The following is a 24,707-nucleotide window of genomic DNA, read 5'->3' as shown; positions in this document are numbered from 1 at the left end:
ACAGAAAGTCAACAAACATCAAGAATAATATCGGTGGGAGAAGCAGAGGCAGTTATACAGCCTAGCAGACTAAAGAATAAGTAGCTATGACAAACTGCGTTCAAGCCAAAAATCACACCACTGCCTTGCAGCATCTCGAGGAAAACCTCCAACCTGCATTCCTAGCAAAAAAAAAAACCAAAGAAGAGCTATCATTAAAAATAAAAACAAGGACATGGGAAATAAAAATAAATAAATATATCGCTCAACCAATTCCATGTGTTCATATAAACTGACTTTTTTATTCTTACTAACCACTGTCATTGTTTTTCCTAGATTCAATTCAACTCTTGGATTTCTAGAAAAAATAAACCAATAGTAAAAATAAAAACAGAGCAAATAGGAAGGCAGACCCTTTCTTCATAATGCCCCAACAAAGCATTTAAATCCCTTGTGGGGGTTGAACAAAGCAGACACAGACCACAACAAAATAACAAAAGACACTCATTTATTTTCAAGTTCCCTAGAAAGGAGAAAGCTACCCAAAGATTTTAGAGCTGCTGAGCTAGGGAAGCTGTGGATCGTATTATAGTTAGCATGTAGCAATGGCAACCGCTGGAGTATTTGGAAGATGAGGGTAGAATGCAATCATTTTCTGGAAAATTAATTAACATTTTCCAGCTAAAAAAATAGGTGTCTGTGTTTTGTTTGGAGGAAGAGGGGTCAGGGTTGAGCTTATCTCCTAAACAAATACCTTCCTAAATAAGATAGGTATTTAATTTCTCCACCACATTAACTTTTCTAAAAGGAGCTTAAAATGCTCATGCAAAACTAAGCCTAGGGGAGAAAAGGAAATTTTCTAAACTAGATTAGTGGCTCCATAGTTATAGCCATTTCAGGAGGATTACAGCCAAAACTACTCTTTCCTGAGAAAGCCGGCTTAGAGCGGGAGTCCTCAATGCGGCCGGGTTTTGGTGATAGCCATCTGGGATTCAGGATCCGTTTCAACAATGCTGCAGTAAATAAAGGTGACTTGCAAACCCCCCCTGGCCCGTTTGATTCCCGAGCAAACCTCTCCCATTTTCCTTCCTGCCAGGCAACCGCGCTGCAGAGCTGGGCTGTCTGGCTTTGCTTACCACTTCGTAATTTAAGTCACCTCAGCAAACCAAGTAACTACGGGGAGGGGAGCGTTGTAATTCAATATATGATATAAACACAAAGAAGTTATTGACTTTAAAGTCTCCGACCCTGGCGAACGGGCTCATCAATTGCATCCTTTTGCAAAAGGGGTCCTGGACTCAAAAGGGGGCGGAGTGGGGGGGCAGGAATCACCTCCGGCTAAGTGGGGGCGGGGGTTTCTGCCTCTCCTTTGCCAGGACCTAATTCCTGAACATCTCGGTGGTGCGCTGGGGTCACGGCAGCGGAGCAGGCTGGCGGAGAGGGGAGCGCAAGGCGCTGCCATTTATCACCACGCCGCTTCCCAAGCACCGCGTCGGGGCAAAAGCTGCCCGCCCTCCGGGTGCGGGGAGGGGGGACGGGGCAGCTCCCCGCGGCAGTGCGGGCTGCAGGGCCCCGCTGCAGCAGCCGTCCCCCGGCCTCCCCCTCTGCTCGGCCCGGCGTCGTCACCGGATCCCCGGGCAGGGGGACGCGGGCGCGAAATACGAACCCAGGCGCGGACCTACACGTGGAGACTCCGGCAGCGGAGCGAGCCCGGGCTGGGCAGCCGGCCCCCCCCCTGCCGCCCCCGGGCAGTTACCTTTCCCGTCCATGGCATGCACGAAATCCCCGTGATACATTTTACTCTTTAATTTCTCTTCCAAATTGAAACTCCTGATGCTGACAATTTCTTCCACGTCCGAGAGGTCCTCGTTCTCATCGTATCGCCTTCTGCCAATAGATCGCTAGAAAACAAAACAAAACAAGAACCACATTGTCCGGGAAAAAAAAAAAAAATATCGGGGTTGGTGGGGAGGAAAGCGCATGGATGGTGCAGGACGATTTAATAAACAGATTCTGGGGGGAATAATTAAGATGGCAAGACACAAAATGAACAAAACCTGAAACCAAACAAGCTACAACACAGCTGCATGCACAACCTTCTCCATCCCGTGACACGGAACTAGACAAGAATAACAGGTGTTTGGCTGCAGGAAAACTAAAACTTGGGCTGCTGTGCAGAAGCTGGCGTTTGGAGGCGAGCAGGAGACGGGCGTAACTCGCCGAGAATTCACAAGCTACAGCACCGATGCGTTTTGCAATCCCGTAAAAAACCGTGAAGGGCAGCCAATGCTCGTTAGCAACCGGATCATTTTTATTATTATTATTATTTTTGCACGTGAATACAAGATAATTCCCTGGGGAAGGGAAGGGGGGCGAATCATTTAATCTGAAGCACAGCATCCAGGTTTCGGTATTTACATAATCCGAGTGTTTCCATAGTCACACCGGAAGCCGCGATTTAAAAAACAGATCGCTTTATGTAACGCCGCGATGGATGCGCAGCCCCCACCCCGCTCCTCCCGCCGCTCCGCCAGCCTGCGCGCTTTTACCGCGCCGAAAGCGCGGGGGGGTCCGCAGGCCAGGGGCAGGAATGAGTTAAATGCAAGGGGGGGGGGGGGAGCTAGGCCCGGCGGAGGCCGGTGCCGCTCCCCCGGGGAAGTTGCGGCGGAGCCGCGGCTGGAGGCGGCGGGGCCCCGCGGCGCTGCCCGGCCGCACGTCGCCGGTAGCGGGGGACTGGCGGCCGGCCGGCCGCGCACAAAGGTAGGTTCCCCCGGTGGAGGGGTGGGGGGAGCCCGCTGCACCAGCTGCCTCCGGCGGCTCTGCCCCTCTCCCGGCAGATCTCTCCCTGCAAATCCGCCCTGCACACACGCGCGGTGGATCAGCACAAACCCTTACCCGCAGGAGAAAAAAAAATTCCATATTATCGTCCCACCCTCTCCTTCCCCTCGGTTAAATTCCACCCCCTTCCCCAGTGTCTAAGCTGCTCTCTTGCAAACTAAGTCGCTCTGCTGCCTACGTTTTACATGCATTTCTCCCTTTGCAAACAATTAAGCAAAATCAATTAAAAGGCACAAATAGGAAATAGACAGAAGCCAGCTACACACCAATCTTCTTCCAGAGTCTTTCTCTGCCTCCATTTTTTTGGAGAGTTTCATCACTTAATTGTCAACAGTTCCTGTCCTGCATTTTTGGCCCAAATGGGGAGGAGGAAAAACAAAAGCCATCCAGGTCTCTCTAAAGTTTTGCAATTTTGCACCAGCACTTTTTTTTTGGGGGGGAGGGGGAGGGAAGGGGAGGGGGGCGGCGGCGCTGCGTTTTGCAAAGTCCTAAGGAACCATTTTCAGGCACTGCGTGTGGAGCGGGGGCGCAGGCGTCGCAGTGCCCGGAACGTAAACAGTGGTGGGGCGGGCGGGGGGGGGGTGTCCGGGGGCAGCGGCGCGGTACCGGCGCTGGGCTGGCCGCCGGCCCCGCCGCCGCGGTGGTGGGTCACGAGTGCGCAGCGGGCGCGGCACGCAGGCGCCCCGCGGGGGGGGTGGGGGGTGGCACCACAAAGGCGCGGACGGTCCCTGCGTGGGTGCTAGCCGCGACCGAGCGGGACCTGCACTAAAAGTTGAGCGGCTCCGCTTACACGGGGGGATTCGGTTCAGCGCCGGCTGCCCACCCTCCCGTTTTAAACCCGGGCGCAGTTTTGGAGGGCTCCTCTAAAGAGTGGCGAATTAACTTAGCAATAATCGTATAATACATGGACTTGCGGTTAATTACTGTGCTTAGTTAAGCATCCCGCTTTACATACACTTGGCTCCGCTGTGTTCCTCTGTTACACGTGCAGCAAGTAGTTCGGCAAGGAGCCCGACCGACGGCACACACATAAAATGCTCCAAGATCTGCACCTACGTTTGTCTTGTGCGAACAGGTTCTAAGATAATATAATGTATTATTCTGTGTTAAATAAAGCAAAATTGCCTTTGTAATATGGATGTACAACAGGTAGTTAGAAATCGCATGAAAAAGTAGGTCACAATCGTATAAAGTAGCTGCTGATACAAAAAAACGTAAGTATAGCGATACTGCGGGTCCCTAAGACTACGAGAGGGTCTCATTTCTAGAACACCAATTCACATCTACTCTAAATTGATGCTCAGCAAATATTGAGACCATCTGATTGCAATAGCAGGGTCAGAGTGCAGGTTTTGAACAGCCTCCAGGTTCCAAAGCGTGGCTCATCTCTGAAGTGACATTCTTTACCCCCCCTCCACACACCCCCAAGAAAGGGAACATCAAAGAGTACCTAAACCCCGGGTCCGGGGGCTGATGGCTTTGACAGTGCTCCTCTGGTTTGCTTTTGCAAGTTTTTTGAGATGGACATTGAGAATAAACGTGTTTCTACCTTCAGTACGGTACTTGTTCACTGTTTTCTCTCCTGGGCCAGCAAAAATTGGGAGTGCTCTGATCTAACCAGTACAAATCTCAGAAGTAAATTTCAAACTGTCTTTCCATGGCTTTTATTCTCAGATCAGTTAAACGGAGACTGAAACTTTTCTTAAGATAGGGCATTTTTCTTTACTATTACTGTCTGCTTTTACCAGCAGAAACATACTCACATAGCATGCAGTTACCCTTTGCATACCTAACCAATCCCATTGTAGGTACTATATGAAACGTATTAAATATTATGCAAAAGATAAAACACATTAAAATTCAACTTTGCAGGCCTTGCCGGTCACCTCTTTGGGAAGATCCATATTTTAATGAATCATGACATGTGGATAAAGGCAGGAGAGGATAGAGTTCTAATTTAGGATTTAAGGCAGTGAGCTGCTCCTTCTGCATCTGCCAGTAACTGTTTGCAGAATCTTGAAAAATCATGTAATCTTTCTCTAACATCTCCCTATTTGCAGATGATTGAACTTTATTATCATATAGAAGTGTTGTATAGGCTATATATATTGAAGTGTGGATTCCAGATGTCTATTACAGCGACTGCATTATTAATCCATAATCCCGAGAAGACGTATGCATATGTTGACCTTTCAGCCAAGATTACTCAATCTTAAAATTAAATGCATGTGTACATCTGTAGGATTGAGGGCAGAGTACTTGTACAAGATAAATGGATGTTCCTAGAGAATCATCAGACAAAAACCACATAATCCATCCATTCTACAAAAGTCCACCAAAAAAGACAGAACAGAGACATAAAAGAAAATCAACTCATTTTTCAAAATCTTTTTTTTTTTTGGACATGAACAATCTGAGACTCTTGGTGTATCAAGCAAACCCACCAAAGACTGCATTAATCGCATACACCTAGAAACACCAGAGCACATTATTGAAGTATGGAAATAAATGTTTCAGAAATACCACAATTTTAATCTGTAAATCTCCAAAAATAGAAAACACGTTTTTAACCTTGTTTTAAGACAGAAATTATTCTTATTGAACTACAATTAATTTTACCATTGAAATAATACTGTAATTAGTGTATTAATAACAAAAAACTTGTCTCAAAAGAACTGGAAAAAAAAATTGGGAGCGGTAGGATGTGGATGATGAGAATATCCACAGCTGCATTAGATAGGATAAAAACATTTAGAAGCAATATTAAACCCGCGTGCTTCAGGACACAGGTTAAGTGCTGGCAGATGAGGGTTAGGGCTCGTTTCCCCCCTGAGCAGGTCATGCCGCAGGTTTCCAGCAGTGCCTGGAGCTGGGCCCCGTCAGGCAGCGTTTGGTATGGGACAGCCCAGGGCTGCCGCAAGGCTGGGTTTCTTCACAGTCAAAAATACGGGAAAAAATACTTTAGGTATTAATACCGTGAAAAGGGAGTGGTGATTATTGAGAAAGGGGCTAGTCTGAACAGTATCAAAAAAAAAAAAACAAACCAAAAAACTTTTGCTGGATGTTAATGTAACTTAAATTATTTAAGATCTAATCATGACAGTGTGCTGGATCCTGACCTTATTAGCTTGAAACTAGGAGCTGTGATTTAATTAAACTTCTACTGCAGGGCTCATGCTAAAATAAGAACTATAGTGCTGTGATTGGGAAGACTGTATGAAGAAATGGGTTAATTTCACCCCTGCTGAGCTTTCATACACAGTTATTTCCCATTCGATAGAATGGACTGAAATAATCTTTTAAAGATTTTTAAAAATATCTTTCATCACATAAGACCTACCATTCTGTACATTACTTTGGGTTAAGATGGAAGACTAGATATTTAACCATTTCATTGTTTTATGAAGGAAGCTAAAAATGATTATACAGTTTTTCTAGACATGACGGATCAAAATCTTTCCTCTGCAGAAATTCCACCACCTAAACTTTAAGCTCTACTTTAGATGAGATTTGCAGAGACACTTGCCTTAACCTCCTCGCTGCTTGGGTCTGCTGACAAACCTTTATTTGCCTTTTGCAACTGCCACTTCTAATGTGTTGTTTTTAATGCATAATTTCCATTTTGTGGTAACCTGATTTGGTTTTGGTACAGTAACGGGAACAAATGGAAGTGATGATTTGCATGTGAAGCTGGAAATATGTTTAAGAAAAACTGCTATGCAGAGGATAGCACCTTTGCATGCTCAGTACCGTATCACATTAATCATGTGGTACTCAACGGACCTATTCTTATTCAGTCCTCCTACAGAAAATACAGAAGTACATTTTTAGCAGAAAAAAATTATGAGTATCCTTGTGACAGTGTACAGATTTCTCAGGGCTTTCTGGAACAAAACTTGGATTTTTGCCATCTGCTCCGATTGTGTTCATGCATAAATGATCCAAAGAATGGGTTGACATTACCTCTAATTAGGGGTAATAACAGCCTGCTGCTGAAAGAGCCAGTTCCTTGCTCTTGCATGTATGTCCCTCATTTCTCCTGCATTAGGTCTAGCGTTCATGCAGCCACAGGGTAAGTCAGTTCAGTGAGCTGATCCAGCAGAAAACTCGCACATTAAGAAAAATAAAATTTTTTTTTTCACTAGGTCAATTCACTGAAGCTCTGTAGCCATTTGATGGGTGTAATCTACAGGATGGAGAGGAGAGTGGGGTGAGATGAAGGAAGAGTACAGGACTACACCCTTTTGGTGGCCCTCTGCAATTGCACCGATCAGAGGTAACATCAAATCACAGCTTTGAACTCCAGCATGATTTCAGAACTCCCTGAAGCATTTCTAAGAGTTAATTAGGCATGACTGACTCTTTTTGTTTCAGCTAACTCTAGAGTGGCAGTATAGAGGTGTGTAATAATGAGTAATTAGAGTTGGAAATAAAAGAATTTATCCTGTTTAGTTTGTACCTCAGAATGGAGCTGTAAAATGGAGCATAAAGGGGAAAAAGGGTACAGTCCTGTTTTAGTTGCAGAAGGCAGCTTGGTCCTTAATTTATGTTCTCCTATTTAACAAACTGATTTTTTATTTCTGATAGGAAAGAAAATTATGCTTATTTCAAAGCTACAATGCTGGGGCTTGGAAGCTTAAAATAACGCATGGGTTTGGTTTGGAAAAGTGGATGGGATGAGATCAGATGTCTTTACTGATTCGGTAGATCCTTTTCCGTATTGTTTCCTTGAATGAAATATGAACTCAACAGTACATCAGTGTGCAATATTGTTATATCTTTCAAAGCTCTTCCTGATAAACAGGAATAGGAGTGATGGACAGAAGAATAGAGAAACAGTGAGTTCAAAGAGTCTATTTTAATACAATTATTTAGAAAGACACTTGAAGTCCTTCTCAGCTGTATGTCTCTTGCAGGTTTTTTTTTAGAGAAATCTGATTTTAGGGAACAGGTCAAGACCCAGGTATTATTTGTGCAGTAGTACTCACCCATGATGTTACAGTTCAACTGTAATTTTGCACAGAAACGAGAAGAAGTAGTGAACAATCTTGGTTATGTACATGTACATAAACATTTTTCATAGCTTATGAGCAGCAATGCAAAATATTTTTAAATGTATGATTCCACAGGAACTAAATGGCAGAGACTTAAATGTTTGCTTGAGATGTGGAGGAAATTTTACATGACTCTTTTTTGATGGTTACCATATCTCCCAAGTAAAATGTGGTAATGAAATCACAATATGGCTGTTACTCATTGCTTTGCAATGCGGTGCTCAGACTTAGCCTAAGGCATCAGTGGGAGACACAGAAAATGCTGATTGTGGTGATGAGGTCTTCTGGGATTTTTTTTTAAGAATTAAAGCACACTGAACAAAGAGTAGTATTTTATAAAGCTAAATTATGCTGGACTTTCACTCAGATGGATCCTATACAGTACTACTGTCACCCATAAAAGAGAAAGAAGGTGGCAAACACTCCATGGAGTCATTTATACAACACCAAAGGCTTCTATGGAAAGACTGTAAGTCAAACTCATTCTTCTACAGGGGTGTTTTAATGCCCCTGCAGATAAAAATCTAACCAAAAGTTGTTTAAAACAAGATGATGACTCCATTTATTTCCTGAGAAGGGAATGAGATCAAATCTTCGTGGTAAGAAACGGTAGTTTCAGGGAATGCCTCTGAAGACTTCAAATCGTTAAGATTTTTTTTCTTGGAAGCTTCAACTATGTCTTTTTTAAAAGAATGCCATGTAAATGAAAAGCATTAAGTGACCTATCTTGGTTTAGATTGTCATCACCTTTACTGTGCATAAGTAAATGAATGGCCTTGCAAATCAGAGAAAGGTGTGAAGAGAAGAACAAAGCACAAATGTTAAAGACAATGTGCCGCATTTTTCCTACTTGTTAATGAGATGAAAAATTTCAATAGAAAATTGAAATAGAAAATCACCAGTGCTTTTGATTTCTAATGGAACTAGCATTGCAATGATTCAGCTCACATGGGAGCATCCACGTGCCTGTAAATAGTAAAACTATCCTTGTCCAGTATTATTTCTATTGTTAAAATCGTATTTTTCTTACTAGGAATTGATAGCAACAGGTTTGTTTCTTACACGTCCCTTAATTCTCCAGACCCACAAGTTTGACGTGGCACAAGCACTATATTAAGTCTCACCTTTTCAGAAATCATCTTCATAACTGTGCCATGTATTTGCTATGGAGTTCTGCTACATGCCTCATTTTCCCCTCTGTAAAACACAGAAAAAATAAATTATGGTTTAAAGGGTTTGCATGAACGTGGCAATAAAAAAAATCTTTCAACACTGGCATACGTATCTGTTGAAATGTTCTGCTTAATCGACTTTATCAACTGCTTGCTGATAAACGAGTTTATCAGGAGCTTTGGGCGTACAAAATGGTTATGAAAACCTTAACTATGTGACAAGCGGTTAGGTGTATCAATTTTAATTGGAAGGCAGGGTGGGTGCTCGGACTGGTTTAGATCCACAGGACAGCTGTAGATTAAATGTTTAAGCTTTTTAGGAGGGGAGGCTAATGAAGGAAGTAGTTGCGAAATGGCTTTGTGGTGGTGTTTTGAGGGAAGGCTGCGAGGAGTGGGGACGGAGCAGTGGGACACCCCATCCCTTTCTGCCCCGAGCGGAGGGGCACCCACCGCCGGGCGGAGGTGTGCAAAACCGACTGAGAAGCTACAGATTCCCGTCACCTACGCTCCGACCTGAGACCGCTCACCCGCCCCGCTGCCGCAGCCACCCGGAGGCCGCGCCCCGGGCTCCAGCCGGGCCTTGCTGCGGGGGTTCGCCCTCCACAGACCCGCTGAGGGGGCGGCGGGCTCGCGCCTCCCTCAGGGGCAGGCCCCGCTCACGGCTCCCGACGGGCGGCAGCGAGGAGGCCGCGCCCCCCTCAGCGCGCAGGCCCCCCTCACCAACAGCGGCGGCGGGAAGCGGCCTCTGGGGCACGACGCCCGCCCGCCCTCAGGCTCCCTCGGGGGCTGCCGGGAAGCGGCCGGGGAGGAGCGAGGCTGGGGGCCAGGCCGGGCCGGGCCGCCCAATGAGGCGGCGGCGGGGCGGTGCCGTGCCCGGCAGGCGGCGGCGCGCAGGCTCGCAGCGCCGCGGCGGCAGGCGCGGCCCCAGCACCGGCAGGAGCCGCCGCCGGGCGCCATGGGGTGTTAGCGCAGCTGGTGCCCTCGCTCTGCCGCCGGAAGGAGCCGCCGTTGCCGCCGTGTGCTTCCCGCTCCGTTCCGTTCCTCCGCCCGCCGCCCGGAGCCCATGAGCCTGAACGAGCACTCGATGCAGGCGCTGTCCTGGCGGAAGCTCTACCTGAGCCGCGCCAAGCTGAAAGCCTCCAGCCGCACCTCCGCGCTGCTCTCCGGTTTCGCCATGGTGAGCGGCCGGTCTCGCCCGGCGGGCAAGGGGGCTCTGGCAGGCAGCCCGCGGCCTCCCCGGCAGCAGGGAGCCGGGTGCGGGAGCCGTGCCGCCGCTTCTCCTTTTTCTGACCGCGGAACTCGCTGCCTCCTCTCAGGCTGGTGGCTGCAGCGGGGCGGGGCGGGGGGATGGGGACGAGCGCAACCCCTGAGGCGGCGTGTGGCACCTCGGGGCGGCGGGAAGCGGGGCGGGCCCTGGTGCCTCTTCCCCAGAGCGCCTGGCCCGCCCTGGCCTCCAGCCCTCCGGGCAGCCGGGGTCAGCGCACCCGGGCGGCGGCAGGGCCGAAGGAGGAGGCGGCGCGGGGGGTCGCCCCAGGAGCAGCGGGATGGGGGCTGGTGGAGCCCGGCGGGTCGCATCGGTAGCTTGTTCTCTGTGGAGAGCTGTCATGCCACAAGCTGCCTCACGGCTTATATCTCCGTCAAATAGCTCCGATACCTCCTGCAGGATTTTTTTGCTCGTTGCTCATTTTTCCTGCGGAGGATGCTCGGAATGCCAAAAATCACACATGGCGGGACGTTCCTCCCGCTTGCTCTCATAGGAAACACCGTAGGGTGCTGTAAATGTGGAGGTTAGCATGGGGTTTTTTTCAGTGTTTCACTTCGCTCCGCGCTCTGGTGTCAAGAGCCCGGTGGGCTGCGCACAGAAAGTCCCACGCACAGCTCTTCCAAGGTTGTGGTCCTTCGCACTCCCGCTCTTCTTCCCAGGCCACGGCCGCACATGTTGTGCAAACGGATGCAAAGGCAGGTGTTGAACTTGAGCTATTTTTACAAAAATTAAGAAAAACAACTGATTAAAAGTTGGCGTGTCTCCTCGACTCGTTACATCCATCATTAGTCATCTGCATTTGCGAGGTGTCTAATTTTTTTTTTTTTAAGGAAATCTTGGGTGTTGCTTAGTTTGGAGTTTTGTGCATGTTTTGGAAACGTCTTTTTTGTTAGTATGTTTTTTGCTTTCGGGTTTGGTATAGAAACATAGTCCAGTAATCCTAATTATCTCAAACGAAAGCTGTGTATAGACTGAAATATGGTAACTTACAAGCTTCATCATATGTCTGGTCCTCTAACTCTGCAGTCAGCCCTTTTATTCATCCGTGTTAAATGTGCTTCATAGTTGTAAATACAGAATTGTACAGCTCTGATCTGTTTTGTGTTGATTTTTGCCCTGTTTTTAACAAGGTGAGTATTTTCAGCCGTAAGATATATTCCCCTTAAGAGCCGTTGTTCTAATTAGAGGATGCTGTTTGAAAACATAGCAGCCGGTCTGCAGCAGCCTTCTGACGGTCAAATAAATGTCACTGTCCTCCTTCAATGGCTAAAAACAGACTACAACTCTTCAGGGGTGGTGGTGGACTGCTAGTCATTTGACTGACAGGCGACTGTGTTAGTGCAGCAGCACATATTTGAGTTGGTTCTCCTTGGGTAACGTGCATCAGGCTGGTAGCTCATACTCCACTGCTGCTAATGAGTTTTCCTTATTGTACGCCTGTTCTCCTGTGTCAGAGCAGTTTGTCGGGGTGGTTTCTTGAGTCAGGCTTTTACATTGAGAGAACATGGAAAAAACCCTGTAGTTTGTTGGTTTTTACAAATTTTCATCTAAGGGAGGTTGCATCTGCATTAATAAAAATACTATTATTTTAAAATAATACTTAATCTTTTAAATCCCTTTGTCTTTTCTCGAAATACATGCTATGTGGACTCTCAAAATCCCATGGATGTATGAGGTGAGACTACTTCTACTTCTTTCTTGATTCTTTAGAAGAGTTATAGGAGTTCTGTGTCCTGCAGTTGAAAACTGCTGCTTTTGAATTTATGTTGTTTAGGGTATTTCAAGAAAAAGCCACTTCGTTCCGATTAGCAAATCTCTAGTTGCCAGGAATGTTACATGTGAACATTCATCGTATCTTAATTTTCCAGAAGTTACCCGTCTCAAAAAATTCCACTTTTTTCTTCCTTTAACAAGATCACGCTGGAAATCAACTTGTAGCCTCATTGGTTTTGCTATGACAGATAGTCCTGTAGCTCAGACATCCTAATCTATTTTCAGAAGAGCTGACTTAACTTTTAAGTATTTTAGATTTATTTTTAATAACTTTGCTTATCTTTTAAAGTTGTCCTTCTGCCTTGAAAACGAGCACCTTCTTTCTGCTGTCACACCTGTGCAGTTTACTAAATTCAGCAGATTCTTTGGCACCTGATACTTGAACAAAATGCTGCTGAAGTGCAATCTAGTCTTGGATCTAAAGCTTACGTCTAAAGCAGCTAAGCGTCATTGTTCCTATCGACAGTAGGAAGAAAGAGCCTAAATGACACATGCAGGACCACCCAGCAAATTGATGGGAATTGTCAGGAGTGGAATGTCCTCATTTCCATGCCAGCTCCATTGATCCTTGCTCTTTAATTAAACAGTACTTGCATCCTCTAGTATGAGCTAAGTTTATCCCCACTAAACTGTTCCTTTATTTTGGACTCATTTTGTGTATAACTGCAGCCATTTTGCATTTATTCCCTCAAGATTGGTTACACATACCCCAGTTAAATGATGCATGCCAAAGTCAAGAGATTGCCCGGGTCAGTGATGTGTAGAGTATGAAATGCTCAGCCAGGTTTCAAACTCAGAAGCGCTATCCTTTTATGGAGAAGATTGATTTAAAAACCTGTTTTACAATGAGTTTTGTTTTAGAGCTACATATCATGATTTGCCACTGTGTTTTGCTTCAGAAACAGTTGCAGGGTCTGGTGGTTGCAAACTCATGTTAGAGCTAAGCTCCCACAAGTAAACCTGAGCATTTACTTCGTGCAGGTTTCCACGGATTCTATCATCTAGTGCCATATGTCTAAGAGAAAATCTATGAAGCTTATAATATTGCACTTAGTACACTTTTCCAATTTATGGGGCCAGCAAATAGTATCAATCCCTCAAATTGTTAGAGGTAAATAAATAAATTGTAGATTGTAGGGTATGTGTAGTCCATGAAAGAATGGAGGATTCCTTCCATGTGCTAGTGGAGGCATCGAGTATTTCTCACTTCTGTGTTATATTCCAGATATTGATGTATGACTTCCACCCCCCATTCTGCAACATATAATAATCCACAGAGTCAAGATTCTAGACTAATGGATAAATGATGCTTACATTCTCTTCTGTATAAAAGTAGTAAGAAGATAATTATTTTGACTTATCTTTTTTAATTTCCAGTGACTGATTCTGGCTCAGAGTCTTTCTATGAGTTGTTTATAACCCTTAATGAATGGTGCAGACACTCTGTGAGAGCCTAGCTCTGTGCCTCTGTCTCTGGGAGTTCATAGTACTGTCAGGAAAACAGAGACCGACCAACTCAGGAGCTGAGGAGACAGCCAGAGGAGTGCTCATTTCCAGTGATACTATGACACCCATCTCATTCTCAACTTTCCCACACATAAACAAGCAATGGGGTGGAAGGTGGAATTTGTTACTGAAATAACCTTGTGATGTGAACCTCAAGACTTGGAGAAACCACTTCTGTGTATGTGGAGGTTTTTTTCCCGCTAAGAGTAGCGTGTGCTATGAAGAGTCACTTGCACATGTAACTGTATGGCTAACTAGATGTAGTCAAGTCTAGTCCTAGCTGCAACAAGTGGAGGTAAAAAAATATTTCTGCAGATAGGTTAATTTGATTAAAATATTTTAGCGATCACTGTGTGCGGTTTTGCCTTCTTGTGTATTGGTCCAACGAGGTGAAGGTGGTGTAGCACTGATACACTTCTCCAGGTAAGATTTGCATCCTCCTCTCGCTGTGTGGATGGACCCTTACAAAATGCAACCGTGATGTTTGATCAACACAGCTTTCTTTTAAGCCATTCCTGACATGCTAGACTGTATAAAAATTGTCTTGTCCTCTTAATCAGTTTCCTACTTAGGAGTGGTAGTTGTGGCCCGGGAAGAGGAAGCAAGAACAATCTTTCAAGGGTATGCAGATAATTCTAGACTTGTGTTCATTAAGAGGTGGTTGGTGTCTTCAGTAAGACTGATGTTTGAAGCTGATGTCCTTTCTGAAGGGGTTTTGCTTGTTACAGTCCGCACGGCAGCTAACTGCATGAGCAGTAGACATAATAAGAATGTGGTTACACCAAGAGCCAGCGTTTCTCGAAGTATGCCATTAAATGGGTCACTACGAGATTGTCTGTATTTAAGCCTAGTAACTTCTAATACGATTGGTTTCTTGCTCTGTGATTCTTGTCTGAATGTGTCAGATACAAAGCACAGGACAGTACTTGTGATTGGAGTTCTAGGCTGGTCAGACGGCATCTTGTGAGGTACGGGAGACAAATCTACAGCCGTCCCATTGCAGGGCCGTCAGTAGTTGTTGACTGCAGCCCCCTGGTTACAGAATGTATTTAGCTAAAATCAGGCGTTTAGTGGAGAAGCGGCGAGGAGTTTGAATTAGCTGTGGCTCTGTCCGTTTTGAAACTGTCTATTCATGGCATGCTGAACTCAATCGTGACTCACAGCTGGGTGTTAATGCTGGTGTTTGATACCATGAGAGATAGTATGGCAGTTACAGCACAGACTTCCAGCCCGTGTTATATTCCTGCCAGCCAGAGCTCAGAGTCATCTTTGCGGGGAAGGGGAGGAGAGGAAGTAATCTATAAATAGCTCATAGATAATGCAGATTTATTTGAGATAACGCATTTTATTTCCTTTTCTCTACAGCAGTGGCTACTGATTCTGAAAAAGATGTAAGCCTGTGATTAAGTCAGAAAGCTCTCAGATATGTGAATGTTCACTGCTGTTGCTGTTACACGTGATAACAAAGAGCAGTTACCTTTTTTTGTGTGTTAAAAGTCTTGAGTGTCAATATGACCTGCTACGTGGGTGGCTCTTACTACAGTTCTTCCTTTTGTTTTCCTTCTGGTTGTTGTCTGTAATGTTTTATTTTCCCTGGATACTTCTTATTTCAGAAATCTCTATCTTAAAACAGGAATTGAATTTGAAGCTTGCATTATGCTGGAACTAAAACCAATCTAAGTAAAGCCAACATACTGTCTAGTAGCTTATAGAACTGGGGAATAATGCTAAAATTTGAAGCAAGTCATTAGTTTCTATCCTATTGCTGTGGTAAAAACGAACAAGTGACAAACCAGGACAGTTGCTTATCCTGCATTTCAGTAGCAATATGAGCTTCATTTGCAGCTATGTATGTGACTGGTTCTTTATATTAATTGTTATTGCCCGTGAAAGTTATTTTATTAGTGTATCACAGCTCACTTCTTGAGAAGTGGTGGAGTAAATATTAGTCAGAGGCATTGTGTAAGTGCTCTTGTATGGATAGAAACCTTCAGAGCATTTAGGATTTTGATTTTCATTTAAAAGCAGGAGCTTCTTTTAAGCTGCTCTAATAAGACATGGAAGCATTATACACAAGTAAGTGAAATGAACTTATTTCAGGACCTTAAATGTTAAGCAAAATTGAAATGCAGATTCTTCTAGAGTGCAAGTTGTTAAATTTCTTGCAATATAGTAGTATTCAGGCTGCCATGACTCAGAAATCCAGGGCTGTCGGAAGCCTTAACATGATTGTGAGCCCAAATTCAGTTGTCTTTGAAAGCATCTGAATGCCCACCTTCTTTAGGTTTATGAGAACCCCAGTCATGCATCCTAACATCACGAGAGTCCTTTAATTCTGTCAAGAAGCTGTATTTCAGATTTACAGCTTTGTCAAGTACTGTAGTAAATCTGCCAGTCATATCTGTAGGATGATCTGAAGTTAAAGTTAGCTCTTCTTTGAGCCAGGGATTAGACCAGATGACCTCTTGAGGTGTCTTCCACCCTACGTTATTCTATGATTATGCAGCAAGGCAGGATGCTTGCAGCATGGTAGCTGCACAGTAGAAATCATGTGGCAAGTGTTCAAAGAAGCTTTGAAAGTGGTAAAGAAGGTGCTGAAACATGTATTGGATACTGTGCAGACATCAGTGACAGTTCCTGCCCTGAGGGGCCTGTCTTCTGAACGCCAGCGTAGAAACCTAATAGAGGACGCAGGAAAACATCCTCCTGCATGGAACATGAGCATGTACATATGAGTTCAGGCTTTGTATGGATTTGGATCATACCAGATGAGCTCACTGGTGCCTTGTTTTTGCAAGCGTTACCTTAAAAGAGCAGTTGCGATCTGTATGTTTTGAAATCACAGCATGAGCAAAGGAGAGGAGAACTTCTGATGCTTTGCATCGCTGTTTGAAAACAGGCACGGGGCTTCGTAATGAAAAATGGAGCTTTTTCTTTTAGGTGCCTGGCTCAAACTTGGCCCAGGAAGTAAAGAACAGAGACTTGCAATTGAAAGGAGTTGGCAGTTTTTCTGCTAGTTTACAGTGAAAGGGTTCCCAAATTAGCTTCCTTGAGAGTTTGAGGAGACAGAAAACATGAACTGATTTTTCACTTATGGGTCAAGCTGGAGTTACTCTGCCAGGCGTGAACACAGGGACACTTTGCTGTGCCCCCCTGGAGGCATTCCATCAACTTCAGTAGACTTTAAAATCCTTCAGGCATTCTGCATCCTACAACCTCCACAAAACTCTTCATTTGAAGCGAGTTCTGAAGTATCTATTCATCCTGAATGAATGGGAAAGAGAAGTGTTTTCTTGCTTCCCCCACTCCTCCTTTCTAACACCAGGGTCAGTTACAACTGCAACTTAATGCAGTTTCTCTTTGCTTATGGGTGTCTCTGTCCAGCTAGTTAGCTTCAGCATAATTTTTTCCTGTTCTGTCTGTGAACCCATGAAAAACTCTCCTGTGTCTTTTGTTTCTTATGCACATACCCTCTAGCTTCTATCATATTTTGTCACTGGTCGGTCAAACTCCCTTGCTGGAGAACTTGTAGTCTGCAAAGAATTGTCAGTGTGTTGTGAAGCTGCACTTAACATGTCTGTCTTGTAAGTATACCCTGAATGTTCAAAGTGGGGGTCTCTTACACTCATCCTTTGGAGGGCTGAGCCGATAAAGCTGTGATCCCTTCAATGTCAATAGAAGTATTTTTCCAGCTACTGTAGTCTCCCAAGCGGGTAAATTGCGATGCTTTCCCTCAAAGCAGGCGGATATTGTCTCCCTTTTAGTATTTCTGTTACTCACTTTGGTGTAGGATCTTTCCTGGCCCAGCAGTTGATGCAGCTAGTACTCTTCCCTTTGGTTCCAGCCATGTAGAGGACGTTGTATTGTTTGTTGGCAGGATAGCCAAGTATGACTTAAACAACTTCAAGTGTCATTCCTGACGCCAGGCTCCCTTGGTGTTTAGTGTCAGGGCTGTGCTGGCATGAAAACTACTCTGGGAGGGACTGAGTTGAGAAAAAATGCTGAAACTGGCCCAGGCATGCACCCACCTGTGGGATGTCCTGGTCTTTTCTAGGAGTCTCCTTTGGGAGCTTGCCCTCCCCTTGGTGCTTTGTGGTACGTGGCCTCCCTCCAGCAGCTGTCAGCCGTGTGAAGGTGTACACGAGGCTTCAAGGTTGGGATGGCCGACTGCCCTGCTTCTGCCTTATTCACACCTTGTTAGCATCCCAAACTGGGAATAATTGGCAGTGTGTATGGCTACTCAGCTGCCAGCTTATTTTGCACGTTTAGAAGGCTAGTAATTAGGCTACCTTTCAAGTGATGTTGATGCTACCCACAATTATTCATATAGAGAGAGTACACTTGGAATTACAGTAAGTAATTGCATGGTATGATTTGCGCTGAAGGAAGTTACACTCTTCCTGCTCATGGAGTAAATTGCGATAAGTCTTAAGTAACAGCTACAGCCTTGCTGGATTTCAGAAAACTCTTCTGAGAGATGATTTAGGGTCTACCTAGCCAACAAGCTTCCTGTGCAAAGCAGGTCTGTGTTAATATATTTGTCAGCCATATAAACTGAAGCCTTGCTTGTGTAGCTTGAACTCGGGTTTAAGCTATCCTATCAGTGTATGATGGTTGTAGGTACTCCTGGGGTCACTCTTTCAGGGAAACACACAGCAATGTTAAAGTGAAGTCTTTTTAACCCAGGAAAACTTGGATTCCTGGTCTGGACATCTCCTTTTAATAGTTGGTTGTCCCTATGATTCTGACAGTGGTTTTTGAGGCGCAGAGCTATTTGAGTATCTGAATGCTGCTTAAATTAAGCTGGTTTCTTGCAAGATTTTGTTCTGATCATGCATATAATTATAGTCAAATCAGAAATAGGTACATTTAGATTAAATGTAATTAGTTAGCATTTCTTTTTAGCTCAGGCTAGGCTAAGAAGAGGAAGAAAAGATTTCTTCTTGATGCTCTGCTGAAATGGGAAGAGTAGTTCCAGGACAGCTGGTATGTTGGAATTAAGAGTCTGACTGAACTTCAAAATCAGGTACTTGATATCATCATTACATGGAGACATTGATTAGTATGGGAAATATAAAATGTCTTCAATATTTGGCAAATTAAATACATCAGTTCTTAAAAGAAAATAAAGCCTTATCTTATGAAGCTCTTTAGTGTCATGGTTATGTTAACATAACAAGTACTAGGATAAAGGATTAAAATGTCTTGCCATGCTGGATGGTTTTGAGTCTAGACATACACCAGAAAACTTACAAGAAAAAAATCTGATAAGTATGAAAATGAATCCTCGGTGGTGAAGGATTGCAATTGTTCTGTGAAAAACACAGGAAGCCCAACATCCCACGAGTGCATTGGGACTTAACAAGCAATCCTGCAGAAGAGAGACTCGACGACCAAATGTTTATCCTCTCAAATGTGAAGTTTCCCACGGTTGAGAAATGGTATTTTTAAATCTTCGAGCAAGAATTGTATATGCATTAATATAATTTCTTGTTGAGTTTCTTGTAACACTTGGAAACTGTTTGCTAGTTGGCTGGGTGGCTAGGCTTATGATGATAAAAGCTTTCAATAAAGGAATTAAAATATTGGCAAATGGCCTTGAATGCCTGTTGAAACAAGTCTGAGCAGAACCCTCGGTTGGCTTAATATATTTGGTGTATTAGCAGTTATGAGTTCTGGTGTCCTGGAACATGCTGGTTCTGGGAGCGTAAGAGATTGGGATCCTGGATTAGGTGTATCTTGGCTCAGCTCTTGCAAAATAGTGAGGTTTGAATGTTCTTACTGTTTTTGCAGCTGTCTTTGGGTCCTAGTTTCTATGTCTCCCTGCATCCATACTACCCACACTTCATGAAATTTTCTTCATATCAGCTTGATGAGAATTGAGGTGTTTGAAATGTATGCTATAGGCCGAGTACTGTCTAAACCATTAATCATGGCATGTGGTAATGGGCTAAACCTGTATCGGTTTAGCTGATTTGTTTCAGGCACTGCGTTGTATGAACTGGTTTAATGGTCTTTTTGAGAGCAAACTGGTATGTTACAGAAGAGCTAGGCTCATAGCTTAGTGCTGCCAAGAGTCTGAGGTCCTGGTACAACTGCTTGCTCTTCAGTTACACGGGCCTGTGCCAGCTTCGTTGTTCATCAGAGGCATTGCAGAAACAGCTTAGCTTGCTAAGCTAGCAGAAGATCACCACTTCTTAACCAGGTTAGCTTTCGCTGGGCTAGCAAGTTGAGTCATTTCAACGAAGGATCAAGAGTGGGCAGCCAAGGTGCAGAAAGGGCTGGTGTGGATCAGTCTGAACTGTGCGGAATGGCAGCCTCCGCATCTTCCTTATATGGTGTACATGTGTTTATATTAAGATTACTGTTAGATATTTTTTCCTCTGCATTTTAAACATATTTTGTCTATTTAATGAGATCCTTTGAAAAAGAGCACTAAACATAGAGACATTGTTGCATTATTCCCTCTTTGGAACTGTGCTTTGTCTGAAAGGCACATATATCAGGAAAGACTATTTTTCAAGAGAGCTGCTGGGATTAATGTCACTCATCAATTGCACATGCATAAAACCACCTGAGAGTTTGAAAAACTGTTAAAAGGCATTCTAGTTCATTTTCTTTATAAAAAAAAAATTTGAACTGGGTTTATGAGTTTTCTATGGCTGTTATTTAATGCTAATTTCTGCTCCTTAAGCACAGGCATGCTTGGAGATCTAAGTTTATAAAAGGGCATGGCTGCATATGGTAGTGGAGGACTGGACCTTGGAGCGTCTTCACGAGATAGCACTGCTTGCCCAGAGATCAGGCTAGACATAGCTTCCAGAATAGCTAGTGATGTCTGGGAGCACTCTATATTATCTTTTCTGGGAGACCATTGTTTGTCTTTCCTCCAGCCTCTAACAGGCCTGTTTGGCTGGCATGGATGTTGTGGAGACTTTCATGCTTTGAATCTGTGTTCTAGAGTCTGCTTAAATACTTATCTTGAGTGAAAGAATATAGCTGAGAGCCCTATGGAAAGGTGATCTTTCTAATGAAAGGCTCCTGTTCTTCAGAACTTAAAAACAAATATCCAAGGAGAAAGGACCACCAAGACTGTGATGGGCAGTCCACTGCCTTCGCAGGTTTTCATGTTACAGATATTTCAAAAGACTTCATACCGTATTCATTCTACATATGTATGGGACACAAAACATTTCCTAATAGCCAGCAAAATTTATAATCTATAGTGAAAGATCAAAAGCTGCCTCTACCATATAATACAGGAAAGAAGAAATGTTTCACTTTAAGAGTCCAAGTATGTTGATCATGAAGTTCAGCTGTTTTGTTGGGATGAGCTGGAGGTGGCACGGTGATTGTGCTGTTAATAGCTTTTGTGTCTGCTGATGGCCTTTACTTGATAGCTCAGACCTAAGGGTGCAGATTGACATGAAGAGAAATTTAAAAGCAGACTATTACTTTGTTTGGATCACATGATCTTCTGGAAACATGACTTAAACTTAAAATAATCTATAGTCAAATAATGTGTAACATAGGTAACTGCATCTCTCTCTTCTTTCCTTTTCAGGTGGCTATGGTAGAAGTTCAGCTAGATGCAGAACATGACTACCCTCCAGGTCTCTTGATAGCCTTCAGTGCCTGTACTACTGTCCTTGTTGCAGTTCACCTTTTTGCACTCATGATAAGTACCTGCATTCTTCCAAATATAGAGGCTGTTAGCAATGTGCATAATCTCAACTCTGTAAAGGAATCTCCTCATGAGCGTATGCATCGGCACATTGAGCTTGCGTGGGCCTTTTCTACTGTCATTGGGACTTTGCTCTTTCTTGCAGAGGTAGTGCTACTGTGTTGGGTGAAGTTTCTTCCTTTAAAGAAGAAAACTGATAATCCACTCCAGAGCAACTCCAGTTCTACCATCACATCAGGACAGGCAGCAGCCATTGCATCAACGTCTATTATGGTTCCCTTTGGATTGATTTTCATTGTCTTTGCAGTCCACTTCTATAGGTCACTGGTGAGCCATAAAACAGACAGGCAATTTCAAGAACTGAATGAACTTGCTGAATTTGCACGGCTCCAGGATCAGCTGGATCACAGAGGTGATACTATCTCCTCAGCTGTTACCCATTTTGCGTAAACCTGTACTTAAAGAAAATAAACCCACTATTCTTCTTCTGCCTTGTTATATTGACTCCCCTGTGGATGAACTGGTTGAACTGTTGATTACCGTTTAAAAAGATTATAAATGTTGTTCTAACCCTTTAGAAAGGAAAAAAAAAACATTGTTCCTTTCATAAAATTTTGGCTATCTGATGTGTGAAGGAATGGATGGTGGGGTATGCTTGCACTGCTCGTGCATCCCTCCTCTTGTGAGCACTGTCTAGATAGCTTCTTGTTAATGCTGAATGGTGCCTGTATAAATACATGGAAAATAACATTGTAAATTTGGACATTTGTTAGAGATGGATAGAGAAGCTTTTTTGTTTTCTCTCTTTATTTGATGTTGGCATTTACTAGAAGATACTGCTTGTCCGATCCATATTGCATGGCATGATACAAATTACTTGGGATATGCAGCAATTAGCACTTGGTTTCAGTGCTAGTGCTGTTCTCTCTAGAAAGCCTGACAGATGGTAGAAGTGAAAGCTTTCCCACCACTTTCCCCAGTATGTTTTGCTGCCAAGTAATTATTACTTTACTGATTTTTCCAGCGCCTTTTTCCCATGGCAGTTACACATTTTATAACTCGCTAAACACCCATGACTATCTTACTGCGATGTGGTTTGGCCACATGAGTAGGATTGAGACTCTACTCTACTCTTCTTTGGAAGAAAATAAAAGCAATAAGTGTTTTAAAGTTCTCATGAGCCGGCACATATTATCTGGAGAGATAGATTTGCCTGTTTCCCATTTAGGAATCTTTTTTTTTAAAAAAGAAGGAACTAGATGGAAATTATCACTGGATTTTTTTTTTGCTTGAAAATCAGAACTACTGCTGTGTTTTTTTCCAAGCCAAAGTAGTAATTATTTTGTACTTTTATATTAAAAAGTATTTTTAATAAATCTTCAGATACAAGCAGCAAAAGGTGCTTTCTCTGCATTGGATTCCCAAGTAATTAGCTATGCCTTGGTCTTCCTTGTTTAGAAGAAGTCTTCTCCTTGCTGAAGTGTTGTATTTAATAACTTGTTATACATTTTTTGCTTCCAAAGGATCTGGAAGACTACTTTTCTCCATGTAGATTTATTTATGAAAATAGGTTATTTGTAATTAATATTGCTGCTTACTTTCAGACACACAAGTCTGTGACAGCGAGGCTACTGTGTCTTTTCTTTATTTCCTCTTTAAGCAAAAACTTCCATTTTGTCTTAGATAAGAGGTTTGTCCAAGAAAGATTGCAGCAGTTGTCCTGGGCTGCTTCGGTAATTCTAGCTATGTCTAGAAGTGGAATTTTTTGGAATGCAGTTCTTCTATGGAGCAGCTTTGGGCTTTAATGGGTAAAAGCTGTTTTTTTAACAGAAACTGAGACAGGTTTCAAGTCTAATGGGACAAAACTTGACCTCCCTACCATAGCTAACGCTGTGGAATAGAAACCTGGGAATTTGAAGTTAGGCAGGCGTGAACATGACAATACAGTGGAGCTGTACCTGCCTGAGCCTGGGCTGAACATGGTCTCATACACCCAACCTCCATCTCAGGTTATCCCGACATATTTACAAACTGTAGGATGTCTACAGAGTTAGGATGGCAGAGTGTGTTTACTACTGAAGCAGCCTCATGAAGTGAACGGGACAGATTTCTCACGTCAGCACCACCACAGTGGAAAGTGTTGACAAGGTTACCCGTGGTGCGTTTCTTTTCTGAAAAATAACCGTAAAAAATCTGCTGAGCTTTTTTTTCAGCAGCATTCTTGGTTCACAAGCAGAAAACAGCTTTCTACTTGCTGTTTTCACAAGTCCTTCTGGCATACAGAGGCTAAACTGGATTTTCTCTAGCTCTGCCATTACATTATGCTTCAAATATACTCTATTACTGATGTAAATCTGCTGATGGTGAGAATTGTGACTACTCATTCATGGAGCACGGGAAGGATTTTGTTAGTAAAGGCATTAATGAAGCAGCATTCCAAAACACGAAATCTTGGTATTAGGCACAAAATGTATTTTCCCATCCTTTACTGGAATCCTAGTCCTGTCTTGAGGAAAAAAGACTCTTAAAAACCCTCAGTAAAGGAAGAAAACCTGATTCAACATTCACACTAGAGAAAATGGTTGAAAGGGGGCTGTCAGGCTTAAAAATTACGCTTCTGTCCGTAAATTGTGTATTTAAAAGTTACATCATGATTTTGAATGGAAGTCCAGAAAATACATTTTCCAAGTTTATGTTGTAAAATTACTTGCTGTCCTGGATAAGTAGCTGAATTTCTCTCTATTTTGTGGATCTTTTACAAAGTGACAGAGAAGAGTGGGGGTTTTTTGTTTTTAAGAAATACAGAATTAGAAGCTAGTGGAACAACCTTATTTTTAACTTTCTCAAGCTGGTAGGTTCTGAGCTAATGGTGCTGTTATTACAGCTGCTTTTCTGACTATTTTCTGCACTTTAAGCCGTGATACTGAGTATGTTTCTCTCATTTTCCAGCTGTGGAAATGGTCATTAAAGTTACACCTTGGGCACAGTCTTGTAACTGTGTGCCAGAGGCAGTAACCAGACCCAAACACATGGATCTAAACATTTAAGAGTGCACTTAGAATTTGTTTTTTATCCCATATTTATACTAATGGTATTATGCATTTACCTCAAGCATTTTAAACATTGGTTATTGTATATCACTTATTTAGATATAAAATACTTCAACGAAATAAAATATACTCAATTGTTGCTGATTATTTGTTATCTAGAGGCCTAAAATATGCTTGTTTTCTTTATGTCCCTTATCTCTTCAGTTATACTGTGCTAATTCTAACTGTGTATTTCTGAGGATCTCTTAAACGTATTCAGTTACTCATTTCAGTCATAATACGAAGATAAAATTTCCTGTTCACACATGCAGGTATAAAGAATATATTTGACGTGCTTTTCCTCCTTGTCAGCACTGCTTAAATCTTGGGACTAAGCATGTTGTGTTG

At 43.4% G+C, this 24,707-nt stretch overlaps 2 protein-coding genes across 4 annotated transcripts in view; one reads left to right on the top strand and one right to left on the bottom strand.

The window, feature by feature from the left end:
* Positions 1 to 10,244, bottom strand: part of KDM2B (lysine demethylase 2B) — a 128,369-nt gene extending 118,125 nt beyond the window's left edge. Inside the window, exons 1-3 of one of the 2 annotated variants that reach the window (XM_075167717.1) lie at positions 10,158 to 10,244; positions 8,996 to 9,068; positions 1,736 to 1,880 (exon numbers count right to left, since the gene is read on the bottom strand). In XM_075167717.1, the coding sequence (XP_075023818.1) occupies positions 1,736 to 1,880; positions 8,996 to 9,016 (166 nt within the window). In that variant the 5' untranslated portion in view covers positions 9,017 to 9,068; positions 10,158 to 10,244. Of the gene's footprint in view, positions 1 to 1,735; positions 1,881 to 3,083; positions 3,329 to 8,995; positions 9,069 to 10,157 lie in introns of those variants that run through there. The other variant, XM_075167718.1, reaches the window with a different exon arrangement.
* LOC142090203 (calcium release-activated calcium channel protein 1) lies at positions 2,697 to 24,460 on the top strand. Of its 2 annotated transcripts, none has more exons than XM_075167726.1 (2): positions 2,697 to 2,739; positions 21,151 to 24,460. In XM_075167726.1, the coding sequence occupies exon 2, from the start codon at positions 21,157 to 21,159 to the stop codon at positions 21,718 to 21,720; it is 564 nt and encodes a 187-aa protein (XP_075023827.1). In that variant the 5' UTR covers positions 2,697 to 2,739; positions 21,151 to 21,156; the 3' UTR covers positions 21,721 to 24,460. The 2 variants fall into 2 exon arrangements, with proteins under 2 accessions (XP_075023827.1, XP_075023826.1); XM_075167725.1 differs by lacking the exon at positions 2,697 to 2,739 and adding an exon at positions 9,958 to 10,220.
* The last annotated feature ends 247 nt before the right edge of the window (positions 24,461 to 24,707 follow it).

Source organism: Calonectris borealis, chromosome 18 (assembly GCF_964195595.1).
Source record: "Calonectris borealis chromosome 18, bCalBor7.hap1.2, whole genome shotgun sequence".
Lineage (NCBI taxonomy): Eukaryota > Metazoa > Chordata > Aves > Procellariiformes > Procellariidae > Calonectris > Calonectris borealis.
This window is presented reverse-complemented; position numbering and strand designations above follow the sequence as displayed.

Bases quoted from the DNA above. Each gene is read 5' to 3' on its own strand.
- LOC142090203 (XM_075167725.1), top strand. From the start codon at position 10,107: ATGAGCCTGAACGAGCACTCGATGCAGGCGCTGTCCTGGCGGAAGCTC. The intron at 10,221-21,150 runs GTGAGCGGCCGG...TTTCCTTTTCAG, and splicing joins TGCTCTCCGGTTTCGCCATG to GTGGCTATGGTAGAAGTTCA.